Raw genomic sequence first — 17,814 nt, 5'->3', positions numbered from 1 at the left:
CATCTTATGAAGTTTTGGACCCAGCCATTTTGAGAAGCCAGAGAGAAGGTAAGTGTGCAAGGTAAGTGGGTAGGATCGGGGGAGGTCTGGTGGTCAGTGGGGATGGTGGGATTGTAGGGTGAAGCCAGGGGCAGGCACGGGAGTGGGAGTTTATCCGGGGAGGATGGGAGTTGGTCATGGGAAGGGGAGGGTTCTACCAGTTGCTGGGTGAGTAGTTGGGGGTGGGTAGGGAGTAGTTGAGAGATTAGGAGAGTAGTGGGAAGGTGGTAGGGGTTTGTCAGGGGGGTCGGAAGGGTGTCTGGGGGTGGGGGAGGGGGAAGGGGTAGTGGGGAGGAAATGGGGAGGGGAGGCGGAAAGGGGGACATGGGAGGGGGAGGGGAGGGAGGGGGGAGGAAGAGAGGGGGAGGAGGGAGGGAGGGGGAGATGAGAGAGGGGGAGGTGAGAGAGGGGGAGGAGGTGCATGAGGCCATCACCTCTGCGTGAAATTCCAGAATTTATTTATTTTTATTATTTAGTTATTTTTTAATTATTCATCCACGGGATGTGGGCCAGCATTTATTGCCCTTGAGAAGGTGGTGGTGAGCTGCCTTCTTGAGCCGCTGCAGTCCATGTGGTGTAGGTACACCCACAGTGCTGTTAGGAAGGGAGTTCCAGGATTTTGACCCAGTGACAGTGTAGGAACAGCGATATATTTCCAAGTCAGATGGTGAGTGGCTTGGAGGGGAACTTTCAGGTGGTGGTGTCCCATGTATCTGCTGCCCTTGTCCTTCTAGCTGGTAGTGGTTGAGAGTTTGTAAGGTGCTGGTCTTGGTGAATTCTGCAGTGCATCTTGTAGATGGTACACACGCTGCTACTGTGCGTTGGTGGTGGAGGGAGTGAATGTTTGTGGTTGAAATGTCAATCAAGCAGGCTGCTTTGTCCTGGACTGTGTCAAGTTTCTTGAGTGTTGTTGGAGCTGCACTCGTCCAGGCAAGTGGGGAGTATTCCATCACACTCCTGACCTGTGCCTTGTAGATGGTGGACAGGCTTTGGGGAGTCAGGAGGTGAGTTACTCGCTGCAGGATTCCTAGCCTCTGACCTGCTCTTGTAATCACAGTATTTATATGGCTAGTCCAGTTTAGTTTCTGGTCAATGGTAACCCCCGGGATGTTGATATGTGGATCAAGTGTTCATATCAATCAGATTATGAAAATTATTATCTGTTCTGTTCTACCAGGGCTTAGAGGGTTAAGTCATCAGAACAGGTTGCATTCGCTCTGTTAGCATTCCCTTGAATTTATAAAGTTGATAGGTGATTTGCCTGAGGCATTTAATCTGTTAAATGGATGTGATGGGTGGATATGGAGAAATTATATTCTTTGGTGGGGGGGGATCAAGAACATGGAGATATAATCTTCAAACGAAAGCCAGCTGCTAATTGTTGCGCTTTTCACAACCACCAGGTGTCTCAAAGCACATGAAATCCAATGAAATCATTTTGAATTGTTCTCACTGCTTGTAATGTAGGAAACCCATCAGCCAATTCGCACACAGCAAACTTCCACAAACCGCAGTGTGATAACAACCCCACAACCTGTCTTTTCTTTCGTTACGCTGATTATACCCTATTTGATGTCTCATCCGGAAGACAGCAGCTCCAACAGTGTAGCACTCCCTCAGTACTGCACTGGAGTGTCAGCCTTGATTTTTGCATTCAAGTCCTGGAATGGGACCCGTTAATTGTGTATTAATGATACTGTTAGGCTACTATTTAATACTGCAGAGGAAGGGAAGACATGGCTGAACTACATTGTTTAGTTATGTTTACAAGTTTCCTTTAAACTTTGTCCTTGGTTTTACAGCTGACCTGACTTAGGGGCTGTGCTTGATTTATCCCTTATTTTGTTAATTTAGTTAATTGTTTTAACTCTATAAGAGTTACATTCTTTAGTTAGGTACTTAGAGCACTTAGACTTTGTCTCCGGGTGTGATGTCCGGTAGAAGCAAAGGCGGTAAAGGTCTCGGTAAAGGGGGTGCTAAACGGCACCGGAGAGTCCTCCGAGATAATATCCAGGGAATCAATGAGCTCGCAATTCGCCGCCTTGCTTGTCGTGGAGGCATTAAACAGCTTTGAAACCGGTGGTACTCGGCCCTGACTGCACCTGAGGTATCGAGGCAGCTCAAGCCTGCAGTGGACTCCCGTCTGAACTGACCCCCTGTCTAGACGGAATTTCGCATTGGCTCCAAGTCCAAGTTTCTTTAAAGTTTTGTCTTCTTGTTAGCGTGTTCCTTTGAAGGGCTGTTAATTTTGTTTTTTTTAATCAGTTTATTCGTTAATTAGCTTATTTTTTTTATTGGTTACTCGTAAGGGTATAAAGAGAGACTACTGGGACACTGGGCGAGTAGGTAGAAAGTAGACATGGGTAACGCTGCATTCTGTGAATAAACCCAGTATCAAAAAGAATATTAGGGTCTAGCTTCACACTTCACCAGCTGACTGGGGGTCAATGGAACCCAGCCCGCTGAGGGTGGGGGGAAATCAGGAAGCACTTTTTCCACACCCAAATCTGTGGATTTTTCTTCCCTAAAGGCTGTGGGTGCTGGGGGATTCATTGGAGGTTTCAAAGCTGGGGTTGTTAGATTTTAGTTCGATCAGAGCATCAAGGGATATGGAGCGAAAGTGGATAAATGGCGGAGAGTACAAACTGACCAGGATTTAAATGCGTGGTGAATTAGTGCTGCACTCCCTCGAGCTCCAAGCTCGGGAGAGTGAAACACTGCTGTGTTGATTTGCTATTTTGGCACTCGCAGTTCTAATTACACGTAAGGTCGTTTGATTTACATTATTTCTTTCCTGAAACGTTTAAAAATCTTGGTAAACCTTGGCTCTGCACCTAGAACTCTCGAGAATAAGTGTCCTCTTACTTCTACACCCTGCCTTGTTACTCAAGGTGGTTTTTCCTGAAGTTGGGATATATCCTTTTTCACAAGCGCAGTGGAGACTTCCGTTTGCTACATGATATTGTGCATGAGGGCCGCAGGTTGAACCCAAATCTTCGTCATCTGCAATAGAAGGTGAAATCCATCAAAAAAAAAACCAGATTCATATTTCCCAGAATTAAAAGCAGAAAGTGCTGGAAAAACTCACAGCAGGTCTGGCAACATCTATGGAGAAAGAAACAGAGGTCATGTTTCAAGCCTGATGGGGACTCTAAACATTAACTGTGTCTCTCTCTCCACAGATGCTGCCAGACCTGCTTTTTATTTCCAGGACTTCCTGTTTTTAATTTCAGATTTCCAGCATTTGCAGTATTTTGCTTTCATTTGCTCCACAACCTGGTGCCAGATAAGAACAAACAATAGTTCAGCTTAAGTGTTTACTTTTCAAACTGTAAACTTAAAGGTTTCATTTTCACGCGACTGGCATCAAACTGTTTTTGGGACGTTGAGGGAGGGATACATTTTGACTAGGGTACCACAGGACAACTCCTCCGCTCTCCTTCGAAATACAGACATTGGGACCTCTCGCGTCTGCCCGAGACGAAAGACAGCCTCAGCTCCACATCTCGCCTGGCAGTGCTGCACTCCTTCAGCCCTGCGCTGGAGTGTCAGCCTAGAATTTGGGCTCAAGTCCCTGAAGTGGGGTCACGAACGCAAAAAAGTTTCTATCACCGACTGAGAGTGCTACAGGTCACAACCCCGCAGCTAGCCCCTTAGTGCCTGCTTTGTGGTGAGTTGGAAGAATGTTGGTTTGGTAACCCTGCCCCCCTTGAGACCAAACCAGTCTTTACATTCAGAAAAAGTCTAACTCTTGATCCCTATCCATTGGCTGACATGGAAAAGTGAGTGTGTTTGGAAAAGGCAGGATTGGGTTCAGCTGTATCGGGCTTTTGGTTTACCCCCCTTCAAAAATAGCACTTCAGCAGGTAATCAGGGCCCCTCAGGCTACTATTTAATACTGCAGAGGAAGGGAAGACATGGCTGAACAAGAACGGAAAATAAATAACCACAAGTCCCACCCCTGCCTCGTACACAGTGATGTCAACATGTACCCTGAATCAAGATAATAAATGAACATTGAGAGACAGTTAACTGTCTAGGCCATCCAGTTAGTTACAGGATCACAGGTTAGGTCAAGTTGCCAAGCAATTGAACCCAAATGCTTCAGCATTATTTCAATTATCAATTAAATATTCTTCATAAATAAATACACTTATGGAACAGACATTGAGCGAGTCATTAATGAAGCTGAGGAACAGATATCTTACCGGTGTCAATCAAATCAGTTGCAGGATCATCACCGGAATAGTCAGTTGAAGTATCTGTTTCAGGGAGATCGGTAGGAAGCCCTTGATAAATTCAGTGATTAAAGTGAGGAGAACTTGGATTAATATGAGACAAAGAAAGAAACAGCCAAGAGAGGAAAAGGGACAACGGTGATGGACAAATGTTTAAACTTTTCACATTAAGTTATTTTATACATCATTTTGGCTCTTTTATGGTTTCCCACACCCATTAATATGGCTGAGAAATTTCACGGAATGTGTTAAACTTTAAGCATATGCCAAACAATATCCCACAACGTCATTTCTAAGTTCCAACGTAAGGCTGGAGGGATACGGATAATTAATCTCTTTCTCTTAAGTCGTGAAGTAAAACTTTAATAAGTAAATGGGAGTCTGAACTTCCCAAGAGCATTTTTACTTGATTATTTTACTCAATCAACTGAGTTCGATGCTCCCAATTTCCAGATTTTAACTCACCCGTGAATCCACCAGTGTTCACTGCGTGCGGAATCCAAACAGCCACTGCAAAATACCAAAGACATCTGTTAAACTTTTCACATGTAACCCATGAGAGAAAGTTTTTCAGACTGTACTGAGATGCGAGAACTGCACTGATACCATTTACAGCCTCAAAAGTGGTATGAGACCTTAGTCGACCATACAGACAGAATAATCTCAATCCAATGCCATGGTTAAACACCTACAGCCTGACTTTATTCTTCAGGTAGTGACCAGTGTGACGTAGCCACTCTCAGACACCATTTCACAGGGTTGAGAACCCTTATGTCAACCTTAGGATGTCCCAAAGCATTTTACAGCTATTGAAGTACGTTTGAGGTGTCGTTACTGTCTTGAGTATTGCTGAGAAAAGGGGAATTGCTGTCAAAACTTTTCATCTTGCGCTCATCAGGTCAAAAATCGCAAAAATACCAAATCTCAAAGGAAGCAACAATTTACACTGCATGAGAAGAGGGTGCTGATTGGTTGGCAAGCGGACTCTGATTGGTCAAGGCATTGTCATGGGGAATGAACCATGTAATGGCTGTCCCCCAAGCTTTTGTTTAGTTGACAAAGGTGCAATGTGGGGGTGTATTCTCTCTCTTTGCAATCGAGACGGCACTGTGCGTGAGTATATGTAGCTTCTAGCATGTATAAGTGAGCTACACTGCAAGCCCAATAATCTTAAATTCATTTTTAGTGTAATTCTTCGCATAATCGGGATTATTTGGTAAGTGTTGTCCAGTCATGAAAACACATCTAATGTTGGACGCTATGTTCTGAGCTTTGCAAGCACCGTTTGGTTGACTACAGTCAGTACTTTGACTGTTGTGAACAGCCAAAGGGAACGTGCTGTTTGATGTGATCCACCAGTCATTGGGACATACATGCCCGCATTCCTGGCATCACACCGGCACTGAAATCCATACACCACATTACTCATATGTGCGGCAGGTAGAGTGTCCCACTGGCTTGATGGCAACACCCTGTTAGTGGAGTATACCACTCGTGCTGCTTCTGCGCAGTAGTCGGCCGAAGCAGCTAGCTCCACCTGTTGCTCTTTTAATATAAGGAATGTGACAGCCAACTGGTGTTCAGTGAAGTCCCACTAACAACAATATAATGGTGACCAGCTCACCTATTTTAGCGGTATTAGCTAAGGTCGCCTAACTACAGGAAGGATATCAGTAAGATTGAGAGAGTGCAGAGAAGATTTACTAGGATGTTGCCGGGCCTTAAGGAGTTGAGTTACAGGGAAAGATTAAACAGGTTAGGACTTTATTCCTTGGAGCGTAGAAGAATGAGGGGAGATTTGATAGAAGTTTACAAAATTATGAGGGGTATAGACAGAGTAAATGCGAGTAGGCTCTTTCCACTTAGATTAGGAGAGATAAATACGAGAGGACATGGCTTTAGGGTGAAAGGGGAAAGGTTTAGGGGGAACATTAGGGGGAACTTCTTCACTCAGAGAGTGGTGAGAGTGTGGAACGCGCTACCATCTGATGTGGTAAATGCGGGCTCACTCTTAAGTTTTAAGAATAAATTAGATAGATACCTGGATGGGAGAGGTCTGGAGGGTTATGGACTAGGTGCAGGTCAATGGGACTAGCGGAATAATATTTTGGCACAGACTAGAAGGGCCGAATGGCCTGTTTTTCTGTGCTGTAGTGTTCTATGGTTCTATGGTTCTATGGAAAATATTGGCCATGGCACTAAGATAGCATCTTCTGCTCTTCTGTGGAAAGGAGCTATAGGACAATATTTAACTTTCAACAGACATCATCAGTGCAGATTATATCATTAATTATTCCATTATAATTATTAATCTTTATTATTATCCATCAATCATTAAACATCATTAGAACAGATTATCTGCTCATTGCTCTTTGCTGCTCTCAGGCTGGCTGCACTGATTCCTACACCAGTGACATTACTCCAGAGGTGCTTCGTTGACTGTCAAGTGCTTTGGGGGGTGACCCGAAGTTACAAAATAAATGCTGTATAAAGGCAGGATTTTATGTTTATTTTATTTTTTTTTTTGCAATGGAGAATTGGGGCGGTAATGTGGATTAGAATGCTCTGGGGCCCCCGGCCTCACAGTACGAATGAGTGAGATTGGTCAGCTCGCTGTTGACTGTACCCACTCAGGATCTGGGGACAGGTCCACCTGGGAACTGAGACGCTGCTGAGACCCGTCTCAATTGACACCCTCACGGTCAGGGGAAAGGGGAATGTAGCAATCAAAGCTGGCTGTCTGAGATCCCACAGCACAACATCTGGGTCACAAGTCTTAGTTGGCATTCACCCGGACCCAGATATTTCCTGCTGACTACTTGGAAGGAACAAAATGACCGCAGAGCCTGCTGCCAAGCCTGACAGTCGCAAAGGGTTCCTGTTCCACTTCTCAAAAGCCAAGACACTTTGCTGGAGCAGCTGGCTCTATTTTAAGAAACAACTTAAGTCATTTTTTTAAAAAAAGACTTGAACTGCAGTTATGTCCATTCCGCTTTCTTCAAAGCCAGTGTTCAACACCGTGCGCACGATTACTCCTGAATTAGTTGGGATACATTCTAAATTGCGCATGTTAGAGGGAGGGTGCAGGGGCGATTGGCTAGGATGGCGCCAGGGATGCAGGACTCCAGTGATGTGGAGAGACTGGAGAAGCTGTGTTTGTTATGGAGAGATATACTAGAGGCATTCTAGGATTTTCTAGGAATAAGGTGAAACTGCTTCCACCACAAGAGGGCCCGTAGCCAGAGGTCACATTAAAGGTAATCGGCAAAAAAAAAGACTCAGAAGTGGAGGTGAGAATTATTTTTATAAACGCAGAATGACCTGGGACGCACTGCCTGAAAGAGTGGAGACAGCAGATTCAATAGTAACTTTCAAAAGAGAATTGGATATAAACTTGAAGAGGAAGACAAAATTACAGAGTTACGGGGATAGAGCAGGGGGGAGTGGGATTAATTGGATGGCTCAATCAAAGAGTCAGCACTGACATGACTGGCTGAATGAGAGCCTCTTGCTGTGCTGTGGAATTCCCTTCCTTGTCACCGCCTTAGCCATTTGTATACTACATATTTTTGGAGGCTAATTTTTCTGCTGTTGCATTCCTGTAACAGTGCCTCTCCCCATAGACCGTGCCCCATAATATTCCATTTGTTTAAAAATAATGGACTGCAACTCCCGGGCTGTGGCAGTTTGATTTTCCTGACTATTTTGCTGCTGGGAGCACTGTTCTGTGCTCAAACACAGAAGTCGGAAAATTTACTCTTGACCGTTTTTGCACTCCCTCAATTATGATGATCTCTGGAATCTTCTAGTCCTTGTCGTCCTGATCCAGTTTTCAGGTCATTCAACTCAGTCCTCTTTATCTCCATAAGGTCAGCTATGGCCCAGGAGAGGCACTCCCCATATCTGGATCAGAACATTGCGAGTCCAAAGCCCTCTCCACCCCAAGAGATTTAAGCAACAATTCCAGGCTGACTGGATTCCCCTATAAAGAGGTGGCATGGACTCAATGGGCCAAATGGCCTCCTCTATCCCATAATGATTCTTTCACATGGCAGCTGATGGAATTTAAATTCGATAAATAAAATCAGGAGCTGAAGCTCAGTAATGGTGAGCATGAAGCTGTCATCCATTGTTGTACGAATCCATTTGGTCCACTAATGTCCTTTAGGGAAGGAAATCGGCTGTCTTTACCCGGTCTGGGCCTACATGTGACTCCGGGCCCACAGCAATGTGGTTGACTCTTAACTGCCCTCTGAAATGGCCTAGCAAGCCACTCAGTTCCAAGGGTAATTAAGGATGGGCAACAAATGCTGGCCTTGCCAGCGATGTCTACATCCCATCAAAGAATAAAAAAAAACTTAGCCCAATACTTAAGCAGGGCTGCACTGTCAGAGGTGCAATCATTTTGATGGGATGTTAAGCCTGCCCTCTCAAGATGGATGTTATTGTCTTTTCACATTCCACAGCACAGATGGAGGCTATTCAGCCCATCGTGCTTATGGCAGCCCCTTGAAAGAGCGATCCACTCTTTCCCCATAACCTCCCCCTTTCGTTCGTTTTCAAGCAGGTACTTGGTTCTCTATTGAAAGTTACTATTGAATCTGCTTCCACCACCCAGTTGGGCAGCGCATTCCAGATCCTAGGGGAGGCGATCACCTAGTGGTATTGTCACTAGACTAGTATTCCGGACACCCAGGGTAATGTTCTGGGGACCAGGGTTTGAATCCCACCATGACAGATGGTGAACTTTGAAATTAATTTAAAAAAAAAACCTGGAATTAAAAGTCTAACAATGACCATGAAACCATTGTCGGTTGTCATAAAAACCCATCTGGTTCACTAACGCCCTTTAGGGAAGGAAATCTGTCACCCTTACCTGGTCCGGCCTACGTGTGACTCTTAGCTGCCCTCTGAAATGGCCTAGCAAGCCACTCAGTTCAAGGGCAATTAGGGTTGGGCAACAAATGGTGGCCTAGCCAGCAACGCCCACATCCCTCAAACAAATTTTAAAAAAGTCCAGATCCTAACTCACTGTTTAACAAAAGACACCCTCCTCATTTCCACCTTAGTCCTTTTGCAGAGATCTTAAACCTGCGCCCTCTGGTTACTGACCTTCCTGCCAATCCCCCTCTATCAAAACCCCTCATAATTCGGAAGGGTTAATGACAACCAAAGAACACTTAAACATGACTGTAGCCTCCAGTAAGGCTACATGTGATGGTTATGCAATATTTCAATGTCGACGCAGTGATTATACAGTATGGGGATAAGCTAATGATAGTAATGACAACACCATACAAAAGTGACTGCACAATCACTTGAATGCGGGTGATTTTCAGGTTAATTAAACAAGGAGAGTTTTGGTGCAACGATCAAGGCTGGCATGTCAGTTATCTGATATCTGGAATTTTAGTTGCCCTTGAGAAGGTGGCGGTGAGCTTCCTTCTTGAGCCGCTGCAGTCCCTGTGGTGTAGGTACACCCGCGGCGCTGTTAGGGAGGGAGTTCCAGGTTTTTGACCCAGCGACAGTCAGGATGGTGAGTGGCTTGGAGGGGAACTACCAGGTGGCGGTGTTCCCCTGTATCTGCTGCCCTCGTCCTCCCAGATGGTAGAGGTCTCAAGTTTGGAAGGTGCGGTCGAAAGCACCTGCCTGAGAGAGTGCTCAACCATGCCTTCAAAAAAGGGATTGGGTAGGCACCTGGAGATTAAAATAAAAACGTATAGTGCCACGGAGAAAGGGCGGAGAATTGGAACAAACTGAGTCCCCCGTGTGGACAGCTGGCATGACATGAGAGACCCAGTGGGCTCCTTTTGTGCCGCAACCATTGTACGATTCTGCGTATTTCAAAGCCGAGTTAATGGCAACCAAATTCAAACCTGATTAAAACCTGCAGGGAAGTTAATAGTGGACAGTTGACTGCTCAGAATAGATACGGTCCTTTTTGAAAATATTCTGTCTGGAATGAAATGCTGAGATTAAGTAGATAAACAGATCCCGGAGAAAAAAAGCAATATGCTGGAAATATATAGCGGGAAGTTAGAAAAGATAGGTTCAAGTATTGGAGGGATATTTTACATGAGAACGGCACATTGATTAATAGATATTGGTGTCCAGAATCAATGACTTACCTAGGAAGTTTGCCCAGTACAGGGATCGCATTTTGCTGAAACCTTTTCTCCCTCTCAATCTCGCACCTTTTGCATTAAGTGTCAGCCTCAGACCCAGGGACTGTTGAAGGCTGACTTGCTGCACTTTTATTAATTCATGACATCTGTGAGCCCCAGTCAATCTGAATCTTTTGTTTGGTCTTTATTTTTATACTCATTTGCATTTTTGTTGCTGAAATGGAGAACTGTGTTGGAAAGGGAAGTATGTTGATTAGACCATAAAACCATAAGACATAGGAGCAGAAATTAGGCCATTCGGCCCATTGAGTCTGCTCCGCCGTTCAATCATGGCTGATAAGTTTCTCAACCCCATTCTCCCGCCTTCTCCCTGTAACCTTTGATCCCCTTACCAATCAAGAACCTATCTATCTCGGTTTTAAATATACTCAATGACCTGGCCTCCACAGCCTTCTGTGGCAATGAATTCCATAAATTCACCACTCTCTGGCCAAAGAAGTTTCTCCTCATCTCTGTTCTAAAAGGTCTTCCCTTTACTCTGAGGCTGTGCCCTCGGGTCCTAGTCTCTCCTAATAATGGAAACATCTTCCCCATGTCCACTCTATCCAGGCCTTTCAGTATTCTGTAAGTTTCAATCAGATCCCCCCTCATCCTTCTAAACTCCATCGAGTGTAGACCCAGAGTCCTCAAACGTTCCTCATATGTTAAGCCTTTCATTCCTGGGATCATTCTCATGAACCTCCTCTGGACCCTACCTTCCTGAGATGCGGGGCCCAAAATTGCTCACAATATTCTAAATGTGGTCTGACCAGAGCCTTATAAAGCCTCAGCAGCACATCCCTGCTTTTATATTCTAGTCCTCTCGAAATAAATGCCAACATTGCATTTGTCTTCCTAACTACCGTGTCAACCTGCAAGTTAACCTTAAGAGAATCCTGGACTAGGACTCCCAAGTCCCTTTGCACTCCAGACTTCTGAATTCTCTCCCCATTTAGAAAATAGTCTATGCCTCTATTCTTCCTACCAAAGTGCATGACCTCACACTTCCCCACGTTGTATTCCATCTGCCACTTCTTAGTGGGGGGATTCTGTGCTATCTTGATAAATAGATTAACCCATGCGCTTTAGATTATGTCACTTTGTTGTTAAATTGTGCAGTTTGCAATTTAGTTCATTGTCCAATGCTCTTGGCTGTATATATTTGCAACAGAATGAGAGAAAAGTATAATGGCAATTAAGAGTTATAAGGAAGTCAACACTTTGGAGCGGCTCTATATGCTTGGGATTTTCCATTTACATATCCAGGTAAGATTGTCTCCTCAATTGTAATGTCACCCAATATGGGTACAACATTTAATGCAATGGAGAGGCTTTATGGGGATGTTACAGTCGATAATGTGTACATGGAATTTCAAAAGACATTTTAAAAAAATGTATTATTTCATGGGACATGGGAGTCGCTGCCAAGTCCAGCATTTGTTGCACATCCCTAATTGCCCTTGAACTGAGTGGCTCGCTAGGCCATTTCAGGGGGCAGTTTAGAGTCAACCGCACGACTGTGGATCTGGAGTCACATGTAGGTCAGACCAGGTAAGGATGGCAGATTTCCTTCCCTAAAGGACATTAGTGAACTAGTTGGGTTTTTAATGACAATCGATGGTTTCATGGTCACCATTACTGAGACTAGCTTTATATTCCAGGTTTTATTAATTGAATTCAAATTCCACCAGTTGCTGTGGTGCTCCCTGAGCATTAACCTGGGCCTCTCAATAAAGCGCCACATTGTCGACTGATAAGACAAATGAATGTCCATGGGATTAATGGGGCAATGGCAACGTGGATGCAAAATTGGCTGAGAGAGAGAAAGCAGAGACTAATAGTGGAGCATTGTCTTTCAGACCGGAGGAAAATATACAGTGGTGTCCGCATGGGGTCGGTATTAGGAACGCTGCATGAATGAAAAAAAGCAATTACATGTGCAGGGAATACAATTCAAACTCTAATTTGAGAGAGGCTGTAACATTAAAAGGATGAGGTTAGTGGCTCTTAACTTCCTACATAGGTGAAGATGTAAAAACGGTTATAAAATGGATGTGCATTATCTTATACATAAACTCATACATACATAGCTAATTATACCAAACTCACCATGAAACACCAAACAATGCCTAGTCTTCATCTTCCTTGTGCTCCTTGCATCAAAACAGCTCCACAAATCTGTTGGTATTTGAGAAGAAACCTGTTGTTCAGTTCTGAGTGGAATTTTTAGTATTTAATCAATTGAGCAGATCAAATATTTTAGCCCAGCTAATCTGCAGAATGTGTTCTTTTAGGTGTGGGAGGAAAGAAGCAATTAGCAGCAACAGCTTACAGTTTTGTGGGTGAAATGCGCTTCTGGAGAGTCAATCTCACGGTCACCCAAAGTCTTCTGAGAAGCGGTTTCTTCTTGGTGTGACTTTTTATGGCTAAATGCTGAGGATTCCTGTTAACTCTATGCATGCATTGCATTGAATCCACCTGACCATCGTGCAGTCATATCTATGGTGCAATCAAGATCTGTCCAACTCCAATAAGATACAGAGAAGTGAACAATGACTAAGTTTATTTGTAAATAATTTATTTATTTGACAATGCTTTTTCATCCAACTTTAACAAAGTCTAATTAAGGCAATAGCGGATGAATATTAAGTAAATGGGATGCAGATTGCTGAAAAAGAAAGCAATTGTGACTAAGTTGCTTCAAACGTTATAGTGAACATTTTATTCAGTGACACTCCATTCTGAGTGTGGTTGTCTAGGTTCCTTTATCTCAGTAGCGTGCAGCACATTCCAACCATAATATCTGAAAATGGTATTAGAATGTCTATATACCCGTAGGAACAGTTTACAGTCAGCCTCTGTTAGAACTGTGCCTGGATTCTGGATTTTTAATCCCAGGCAAACAGCAATCCAATGTCTCAATAAATCTACATTGATAAAGAAAAGCAGCAGTAATTTGCTCAGTCTTGTATTTTTCCTACACCACAATAGTAAAACCTATCCATTTCCTGTTTGCTTTTCCACAAACTTAATTCTTCAGCTTCTTAAGTGATATTTTCTTTATTCTTTCATGGGATGTGGGTATCACTGACAAGGCAGCATTGGTTGCATATCCCTAATTGCTCTTCATCTGAGTGTCTTGCTAGGCCATTTCAGAGGGCAGTTAAGAGTCAACCACATTGCTGTGGGTTTGGAGTCACATGTAGGCCAGACCGCGTAAGGACGGCAGATTTCCTTCCCTAAAGGGACATTAGTGAACCAGGTGGGTTTTTCCTGACAACCAATGATAGTTTCATGGCCACCATTACTGAGACTAGCTTTATATTCCAGGTTTTATTAATTGAATTCAAATTCCACCAGTTGCTGTGGTGTTCCCTGAGCATTAACCTGGGCCTCTAAATAAAGCGCCACATTGTCGACTGATAAGACAAATGAATGTCCATGGGATTAATGGGGCAATGGCAACGTGGATGCAAAATTGGCTGAGAGAGAGAAAGCAGAGACTAATAGTGGAGCATTGTCTTTCAGACTGGAGGAAAATATACAGTGGTGTCCGCATGGGGTCGGTATTAGGAAGGCTGCTCTTTTCGCTATACATTAATGACCTGGACTTGAGTATAGGGGGTATAAAGATTGCATGTGACACAGAACTTGGAAACGTAGTGAACAGACTAGCAGCAGTCTGGAAAAAATTGCAGACACAAGGCAAATGCAATTCAATGTAGAGAAAGAGGAAGTACAGGGAGAGGCAGTATAAACTAATTGGGAAAATGTGAAATGGATGCAGGAAGAGGGAGATCTTTGAAAATCACAGGACAAGTTAATATGACATGAAAACAAACAGGGGTTCATGGCTTTATAAATGGAGGCATTGCCAGGAAGTTAGCTCACCCTTAATCTTTTTAAAAGTTCATTTACGGGATGTGGGCATCACTGGCTAGGCCAGCATTTATTGCCCATCCCTAATTGCCCTTGAGAAGGTGGTGGTAAGCTTCCTTCTTGAACCGCTGCAGTCCATGTGGTGTAGGTACACCCACAGTGCTGTTAGGGAGGGAGTTCCAGGATTTTGACCCAACGACACTGAAGGGACAACAATATATTTCCAAGTCAGGATGGTGAGTGGCTTGGCGGGGAACTTCTAGGTGGTGGTGTTCCCATGCGTCTGCTGTCCTTGTCCTTCTAGATGGTAGTGGTCATGGGTTTGTAAGGTGCTGTCTAAGGAGCCTTGGTGAATTCCTGCAGTGCATCTTGTAGATGGTACACACTGTTGCTACTGCGTGTCGGTGATGGAGGGAGTGAATGTTTGTGGATGTGGTGCCAATCAAGTGGACTGCTTTGTCCTGGATGGTGTCAAACACCCTGAGTGCTGTTGGAGTTGCACTTATCCAGGCAAGTGGGGAGTATTCCATCACACTCCTGACTTGTGCTTTGTAGATGGTGGACAGGCTTTGGGGAGTCACAAGGTGAGTTACTCTCTGCAGGATTCCTAGCCTCTGACCTGCTCTTGTAGCCACAGTATTTATATGGCTAGTCCAGTTCAGTTTCTGGTCAATGGTAACCCCCCAAGATGTTGTTAGTGGGGGATTCAGTAATGGTAACACCATTGATTGTCAAGGGGAGATGCTTAGATCCTCTCTTGTTGGAGATGGTCATTGCCTGGCACTTGTGTGGAGCGAATGTTACTTGCCACTTGTCATCCCAAGCCTGGATATTGTCCAGGTCATGCTGCATTTGGACATGGACTGCTTCAGTATCTGAGGAATCGCAAATGGTGCTGAACATTGTGCAAATCATCAGCGAACATCCCCACCTCTGACCTTATCATGGAGGTAAGGTCATTGATGAAGCAGCTGAAGACGTTGGGCTTAGGACACTACCCTGAGGATCCCTTGCAGTGATGTCCTGGAACTGAGATGATTGACCTCCAACAACCACAACCATCTTCCTTTGTGCTAGGTGTGTCTCCGGCCAGTGGAGAGTTTTCCCCCTGATTCCCATTGACTCCAGTTTTTCTGGGGTTTCTTGATGCCACACTCGGTCAAATGCTGCCTTGGTGTCAAGGACAGTCACTTCACCTCTGGAGTTCATCTCTTTTGAACCAAGGCTGCAATGAGGTCAGAAACTGAATGAACCCAAACTGAGTGTCAGTGATATAAAAGCAAAATGCTGCGGATGCTGGAAATCTGAAACAAAAACAAAAATAGCTAGAAAAACTCAGCAGGTCTGACAGCATCTGCGGAGAGGAACACAGTTAACGTTTCGAGTCCAAATGACTCTTCATCAGAACTAAAGAAATATAGAAATGTGGTGAAATATAAGCTGGTTGAGGGGGGTTGGGACAGGTAGAGCTGGATAGAGGGCCAGTGATAGGTGGAGGCAAAGAAGAGATTGCCAAAGATGTCATAGACAAAAGGGTGTTGACGGTGGTGATATTATCTAAGGAATGTGCTAATGGTGACATTAAGGGTAGAAAGCAGGACAAGCAAGTGGCAGATGGCCCTAGTGGGGGTGGGGTGAGGGTAAGGGATCGAAATTGGCTAAAAGGTGGAGATAAAACGATAGATCGAAATAAATTTAAAAGTAGGTGGGAAAAGAAAAATATATTTAAAAAATATAAATTATTGGAAAAAGGGGGATCGGAAAGGAGATGGGGATGGAGGAGAAAGTTCATGGTCTGAAGTTGTTGAACTCAATATTCAGCCCGGAAGGCTGTAAAGTGCCTAGTTGGAAGATGAGGTGCTGTTCCTCCAGTTTGCGTTGAGCTTCACTGGAACATTGCAGCAGGCCAAGGACGGACATGTGGGTATGAGAGCAGGGTGGAGTGTTGAAATGGCCAGCGACAGGGAGGTCTGGGTCATGCTTGCGGACAGACTGAAGGTGTTCCACAAAGTCACCCAGTCTGCGTTTGGTCTCTCCAATGTAGAGGAGACCGCATTGGGAGCAGCAAATGCAGTAGACTAAATTGAGGGAGGTGCAAGTGAAATGCTGCTTCACTTGAAAGGAGTGTTTGGGCCCTTGGACGGTGAAGAGAGGCGGAGTAAAGGGGCAGGTGTAACACCTTCTGCGGCTGCATGGGAAGGTGCCCTGGGAGGGGGTTGAGGTGTAGGGGGTGATGGAGGAGTGGACCAGGGTGTCCCGGAGAGAACGATCCCTGCGGAATGCTGCCGGGGGAGTGAAGGGAAGATGTGTTTGGTGGTGGCATCATGCCGGAGTTAAAACTGAGTGTCAGTGAACAGGTTATTGCTAAGCAAGTGCCACTTGATAGCATTGTTGATGATCCCTTCCATCACTTTACTGATGATCGAGAGTAGACTAATGGGGCGGTAATTGGCCGGGTTGGATTTGTCCTGCTTTGTGTGTACAGGACATACCTGGGCAATTTGACCCCTCCGGACCACACCTCCCACCCCTCTGAATAACCTCCCAAGTCTGCTGACCTTGTGACTAACCCCCAACTAACCCCACCCCCGCTGGATATCACCCCTTGACCCCGACCCTCTGACAAGAACCCCGGCCCCCCAACTACCTTCCTCACCCATACGCACTACCATCACCCCCCCAGCCCCCGCCGGCTACCGACCACCCAAATCCCCAACAGCACCAATCCCCCCATCTCCCGAACCCTGACTCTCACTGTGGACCAGCTCTGGAGCTGTACCTGGGTACCTGGCAGGAGTTACAATTCATGTCTAATGTGGATAACCCTTGTAGCCCAGTAACCACCTGTGGCCTCCTTGGACATAAAGGTGGAACAGAAGACAGGTGTGTGATGAGGGAGTTAGAGTTGCTGCCATTATAACATCTTCAGACATGTTTGATGCGCTACCTGTGGTCAACCACTATCTGGGCATTGAGCGAGTGGAATCCCTTTCAATTGACAAAGATTCCCAGCTGGTGATGGGGAGTGTGGTGGGCAATGTGGGTGCTGTCTATGGTACCTTGCAACATGAGGACACATGCTATGTGAAGTCTTGAGATCACTTTTCCTGATTCACTCTGTCCAAGTGGAAGTAGATGTAAGCGCTCCTCCGGAACCTGGTGACTCCCCGATAGATCTTCCAGGGTTGCGAGTTGGGATTTGTCGAGGATGTCACCTTCAGTAGCCAGGAAGAAGTCTATGGCATTAAAGCTAAGGGCCTCAATGACTTTGACAGCCATAGGCTGTGCTAACATTGCTCTGATACGGTGCTCAACTTGTGGCTGAAGTGGGTGACATAGTTCGCTGACAGACACCTCGGTGAAATGGCGGTGAGGCTAGGGACCCTGCAGCGAGTAACTCACCCCCTGGCTCCCTAAAGCCTGTCCACCATCTACAAGGCACAAGTCAGGAGTGTGATGGAATACTCTGCACTTGCCTGGATGAGTGCAGCACT

General features: G+C 45.1%; 1 protein-coding gene across 1 annotated transcript in view; it reads right to left on the bottom strand.

Moving 5' to 3' along the window:
- LOC144668762 (adhesion G protein-coupled receptor E3-like) overlaps positions 1 to 17,614 on the bottom strand; it is a 57,673-nt gene extending 40,059 nt beyond the window's left edge. The window contains exons 1-3 of the mRNA XM_078531092.1: positions 17,380 to 17,614; positions 4,743 to 4,787; positions 2,905 to 3,042 (exon numbers count right to left, since the gene is read on the bottom strand). Of these exons, the coding sequence (XP_078387218.1) occupies positions 2,905 to 3,042; positions 4,743 to 4,787; positions 17,380 to 17,614 (418 nt within the window). The remainder of the gene's footprint in view (positions 1 to 2,904; positions 3,043 to 4,742; positions 4,788 to 17,379) is intronic.
- Positions 17,615 to 17,814: the final 200 nt, after the last annotated feature.

Source organism: Cetorhinus maximus, chromosome 28 (genome assembly GCF_964194155.1).
Source record: "Cetorhinus maximus chromosome 28, sCetMax3.hap1.1, whole genome shotgun sequence".
NCBI classification, from domain to species: Eukaryota; Metazoa; Chordata; class Chondrichthyes; order Lamniformes; family Cetorhinidae; genus Cetorhinus; species Cetorhinus maximus.
The sequence above is the reverse complement of the archived record's forward strand: the minus strand, read 5'-3'. Positions and strand labels throughout refer to the sequence as shown.